This window comes from Pieris brassicae, unplaced genomic scaffold (genome assembly GCF_905147105.1).
Source record: "Pieris brassicae unplaced genomic scaffold, ilPieBrab1.1, whole genome shotgun sequence".
NCBI lineage: Eukaryota > Metazoa > Arthropoda > Insecta > Lepidoptera > Pieridae > Pieris > Pieris brassicae.
The window spans coordinates 43562-49559 of NW_025576217.1; the positions used below are offsets into that span (position 1 = coordinate 43562).

At 47.7% G+C, this 5998-nt stretch overlaps 1 protein-coding gene across 1 annotated transcript; it reads left to right on the forward strand.

The window, feature by feature from the left end:
* Nucleotides 1–969: 969 nt before the first annotated feature.
* On the forward strand, nt 970–1467 carry LOC123719812 (ribonuclease H-like; the record flags this gene model as incomplete). The annotated part of the gene is made up of 1 exon (XM_045676218.1): nt 970–1467. A coding segment is annotated over exon 1 (498 nt), but the record flags the coding sequence as incomplete, so codon positions are not given.
* Between the last annotated feature and the right edge of the window lie 4531 nt (nt 1468–5998).

The following is a 5998-nucleotide window of genomic DNA, read 5'->3' on the forward strand; positions in this document are numbered from 1 at the left end:
GCCTTCGATAGCGCATGGTGGCCTATGATCAGAGTTCGACTGGCGGAAGAGAATTGCCCACGGAATATAAGGAAAGTGCTGGACAGCTACCTCGAGGAAAGGAAAATAGAGCTAACGTATGCAGGACACACAGTCGAACGAAACACGGCAAAGGGATGTGTACAGGGGTCAATCGGCGGACCAATACTGTGGAACCTCCTACTGGACCCACTCCTTAGAGAGATACAGGTGGCGGGAGTGCACGTCCAGGCGTTTGCGGACGATGTTCTCCTGATAGCTGAAGGGGAAACAGGGCAAGAAATCCAAACCAAATTAAACAGGGTGCTGGCCCGAGTATATGAGTGGGGAGCCCAAAACAAGCTCCGCTTTGCGCCCCACAAAACAAAAGCAATGGTTGTGACGCGGAAGCTGAGGTATGATGATCCGATTCTAAGCATGAATGGCGAAGAGATCAAAATTGAAAAAAGTATCCGAATACTGGGAGTGGAGGTTGACTCGGCCCTCACATTCAACGCGCACGTCAACCAAGTATGCAAAAAAGCGATTGGAATATATAAGCAACTGTGTAGGGCGGCGAAAGTTGAATGGGGCCTAAACCAGGAAATAAGAGCGACCATCTATACAGCAGTGGTGGAACCGATAATAATGTACGCTTCCGCGGTCTGGGCAAGGGAGGTAAACAAGGTTTGTCTCCGCAAAAAATTAGAAAACGTACAGAGAAGTTTCGCTCAAAAAATAGCAAGATGCTATAAAACTGTCTCATGCGGAGCTGCAACCGTGTTAGCCGGAATTCTGCCCCTCGACCTAAGAATCAAAGAAGCGGCCGCGCTGTATGAGGCGCGCACACAGCGGAATGTGGATCCAGACGAGGATCAAATCGAGAGCCCCACACTCTACTACAAACTGCCTCACCCGGCGGACCGCCCAATTATTAAATATAGCGACGCTGAAACCCCAGTGCAAACCGCGATGTTCACCGACGGAAGCAAAACTCCGAACGGAGTGGGTGCGGCCTGGGTGCACATACGGGATGGGGTAGAAGTGCAGGCAAAGAAAATAAAACTAGCACCATACTGCACGGTGTACCAGGCGGAACTGGCAGCCTTGCGAAGCGCCACAAATCATGCTGGTGCTCTAAAAATAAAACATATTGATATATACAGCGACTCCAAGGCTTCCCTAGAAGCTATCACCCACGGCCGCTCTTGCAACCCCCAGGTCGTCAAGATCCGCCGAGCCATTGGAGAAGCGGAAAAAAGAGGGCAAAAAATAAACCTTCATTGGCTCAAGGCGCACATTGGCACGCCAGGGAACGAAAGAGCAGATGAGCTGGCTAAAGAAGCGGCTGAAAAACTCAAAACAAAACCTGAGTATGACAAACGGCCGCTCTCTGATGTGAAAAGACAAATAAGGAGAAACACCTTGGAAGCCTGGCAGAAGAGATACACAAAAACTCACACGGGAGCCGTAACAAAACAATTCCTGCCAGATATAAGAGCAGCCTACAAAATTATCAGGCATAAGATGCTTCAAGAAAATACGATACAGGTTCTCACTGGTCATGGGGCATTCGCAGAATATCTACATAGATTTAAATTAAAGGACGACGCGACATGCCCCTGCGACCATACAACGCCGCAAAGCGCCACCCACATGCTCGTAGAGTGCCCAATATTGGGGATGTCAAGATATAACCTTGAGTCTCAGATAGACAAAGTGATGTCCGTAGCAGAGTTGCCATCTATCCTTAGAGACTCAAGGGCGCAATTAGAAAGATTCTGCAAAGAAATAGTAGCAAAAACAAGGCAAATGAATGGAAGCGGAGGCGGGGGTCAAGGTGTCGTGCGACCAGCGGCAGCTCGCCCATGAATATTGTTATAATATTAAAGGAGAAGCTCGGCCGCGAGCCGGCAGCGACAAACACCCGCAACTCCAACTCAACTAGAATTAACACGGCTTAAGGTTTATGACTATAATGTAAATAAATAAATATAATGATTTAATGTAAATAATATACAAAACAACAGTACTTAAACAATAAGGTAATTATAATGAAATAAATAGAATAAGAATACAAATGAAAACCAATGTATGAAGTACAAACTTGTGAAATCCCCAATAAAGAGTCCAGTTTTCTGTAGTTTTAATCATAGGAGCTTCGATAAACAACGGCCCCGGCGATAAAGTAGCCGGGGGAGGTAGGCCTTACTAGGGTTTACTATAAAAAAAAATAAAAAAAAAAAAAAAAAAAAAAAAACCTAACCTAACCTAACCTAACCTAACCTAACCTAACCTAACCTAACCTAACCTAACCTAACCTAACCTAACCTAACCAAACCCAGGAGGGAGTCGTCTCCGTTCTTACGCGAAGGAGACCGGATTGAGCGAGCCGTACCTGCAATAGAAGAACCCCAATAGAAAAACCGGAGATAAGCTTCGCCATCACCAATGACCCCGGCCAATTACAAAACGACGACACAACCATATCTATATACACGGACGGAAACAAGACGGAGCGAGGAGTGGGAGCCGCCTGGACAAAATGGGAGAACGGCAAAGAGATAAAATGGAAAAAGATAAAGATGGCCCCCTACTGCACCGTCTATCAAGCAGAGCTGGCAGCTCTCGTTGGTGCAATAGGGGAGGCGGCGATGGGGGGTACTAACGTGAACATCTGCAGCGAATCGAGGTCCTCGCTCGAGGCCATCGCGGGCGGACGCTCTCGAAATCCCCGAGTCGTCGAGATCCGCCGACACCTAGTGGAGAGCCGAAGAAACGGCCAAAATATAAAAGTCCACTGGGTGAAGGCGTACGTCGGCACAGAGGGGAATGAGAGGGCGGACGAACTCGAGAGGGCCGCGGCGGATACCTCAAAAGTCAAAGCAGTCCACGTGGAGTACCCCCTATCGCACATCAAGAAAGAAGTGAGAAGGAAGACGCTAGAAGAGTGGGACCGGCGGTACAGAGAGGGAGTAAACGGAGAAATAACGAAACTGTTCTTAAACAACATCACTGAGGCACACAAAAATATAAGAGAAAGAAGATTCAGTCCTGAGATGACACAGGTACTCACAGGCCATGGGCCCTTTGCTGGGTACCTGTGTCGTTTCAAACTGAAAGAGTCGCCTGAATGCGAATGCGACAGAGGGGTGGAACAATCCATCCCTCACCTACTAACGGAGTGCCCGATTTTTGCCTCCTCCAGGTGCGACCTGGAACAAATGACTGGCATGTCGCTTAGTCTCCAGGGACTGCCCGACATGCTAGCTTGTCACAAGACGCACCTGGAGGCTTTTTGCCAAAAAATTACTAGACGAACAGTCAGGTTCAATAAAAGTAAAGCCAGGGCGGGGACCGCGAGGTGGCCGGCGCCCACTTGCTAATGGGTATTATGAGAATACTCACGGACAAGTGAAATCCGCCCGCCTCGCGGGCCACGTCTCGCCATAGAAAGGACTGCAAGACATTAGAGTAAGAAATTAGATATAAGTAGGTTAAGCAAAGTCTGTGATAAATCTGTATTTAAATCCTAATAAAAATTGAGTTGTGTGTAAATTATTGTGAGGATGAATGACAGAAAAGACGGAAGTTTAGCTTAGACAACGCCCCCGGCGATAAAGTAGCCGGGGAAGGTAGGCCTATTAGGTGTTATAAAAAAAAAAAAAAAAAAACCTAACCTAACCTAACCTTTTTTTTTATGAAGGAGGTAAAAATGCACAGCTGCAGGCCCGCGAGCGCATGCGGTCGCTATCGCGGGGACTGTGGGGATGGTTAACTCTTATCCCTCTGCTAATCAGAGGGGAGAAACCCGACCCACTAAAATTTCCTCCTGAGCCCTCCATATCGCCTGCTATGCCGGACACATTCATTCTGAATGAATGACGTCTGGCACCGCATTGAGTCCCCCGGGGGTCGCACTAGGCATTCAACCCAGGGAACCTAACCTAACCTAACCTAACCTAACCTAACCTAACCTAACCTAACCTAACCTAACCTAACCTAACCTTAACCTAACCTAACCTAACCTAACCTAACCTAACCTACCCTATTGGGAGTAGACCTTAGGCTAAACAGCTATTGAACTTAATTAAATTTTAAAAAACCGACTACACCTAATAGGCAAAATGCTGGGTCTCCGCACACCACCCAAAAGCCAGACATCGGCGCCTGGCATTAGGCGTAGCATTGATAAATGGGAGGAGGCCTCCAGCCAAGTCCCAAAGGTGGTAAAAGAGGCTCCCCTGGTGGGTGCGAGTGGAGGGGGAAAGTCTCCTACTCCCGCACAAACCAGGGAAAAAGAAGCCAAAAACTGCTACCTCAAGGCAATGGCGCACCTGGCGGAATCCAGGAATATAAAGACTGATATTAAAACAGGAGTACAGTCAGCAGTAAAGCGGCTGTACCAGATAGTAAAGGAGGCCGAAGAGGAACTAATGAGAAACCCAAATAAAGGAACACCAAAAAATAAAAATGACAAAAAATCAGAAGCAAACGACAGGCTAGAAAAACAGATAGAGAAAATGGAAACAGAAAACAGAAAACTGGAAAAGCTGAGAATAGATATGGAGCATCTGGCAATGAAAAACAACGAAAGCATCCTGTCCGAGATTAGAAAAGAGTTCGAACAAAAAGAAAAGAAGGAAATAGAAAGGCAAAACAAACTGGAAAGCAAAATGAAGTCGTATGCAGAAGCGACCAAAGAAAATCTCGGTCAGGATCAACACGGAAAAGACGGCCCGGGACGACAAAAACCAAGACGAACGCTGCACTCTGTCGTTGTGGCGCCAAAGAGTGCGACCGACACGGCAGAGGAAACAATGCAAAACATCCGGCACCTGCTGAATGCAAAGGACGAAGGCTGGCAGGTGGAAAACATAAGAAGAGCCAGAGATGGGAAGGTGATAATGGGCTGCAGGACGGAGGAAGAAAGGAACAAACTAAAAGAAAAACTAGAGGAACAAATGACAGTGAAGGACACACAAAACAAAAAACCCTTAGTAAGAGTGAAAAATCTCCTGTCCTGCAACTCGATAGAGGATATCTCCCGGGCTATAAAAAACCAGAATAAAAACGTGACTGCGCACCTGGAGGAACGGGACTTAGAAATCACGGAAAAATATCGAAAGAAAGCTAGAAACCCTCTGGAGAGCCACGTGGTCCTGCAGGTCACGCCTAAATTATGGCAATCACTGACAACAGCTGGCAGGATACACGTGGACCTGCAGAGGGTCTGGGTAGAGGATCAATCCCCTCTGGTCCAGTGTACAATGTGTCTGGGATATGGACACACCCGTCGACACTGTAAGAATGAGACGGAGGTGTGCAGTCACTGCGGAGGAGCCCACATGAGGGCTGATTGCCAGATGCACAAGGAGGGGAAGCCTCCCAGCTGCGTAAATTGCAAAATGTCAAAAGGCAAAAACGCGGAGCACGGAGCCTTCAGCCAGAGCTGTCCAACCCGGCAGGGATGGGACAAAGCGGCAAGGCAAAGCTACGCGTATTGCTAAAAAGCCGAGGGCACAAATGAAAATACCGGCTTTCTCCTGGCACAAGCGAACCTAAGAAAAAAGAGAATCGCAATCCAGGAGTTTGTAAAAGAAGCGGGCGGTAGAAACGTAAAGATAGCACTACTCCAAGAACCGTACACAGGGGCCAGTAAACAGATGGCAGAAAGCCCTGTGTACAGAGTAGTGCAGTGCGTACCCACAGAAAAGAAACCGGTGAAGGCGGCGATACTTGTTTTCGACGAACACATCGAAGTCATACAAGACAAAACACTAATCACGGAAAACATAGTGGCTGCCGTCCTGAGAACGGACCAGTGGGAAATAGGGGTAATTTCTGTGTACTTTGAAGGCGATGAACCCATCGAACCATACCTCGAACAACTAGGAAGCGTCACGAAAAAGCTAAAAACCAAGATGGTGCTAATTGGAGGGGACGTGAACGCATGGAGTGAGTGGTGGGGGAGCCGAAACGAAGACGCACGAGGAAAGGA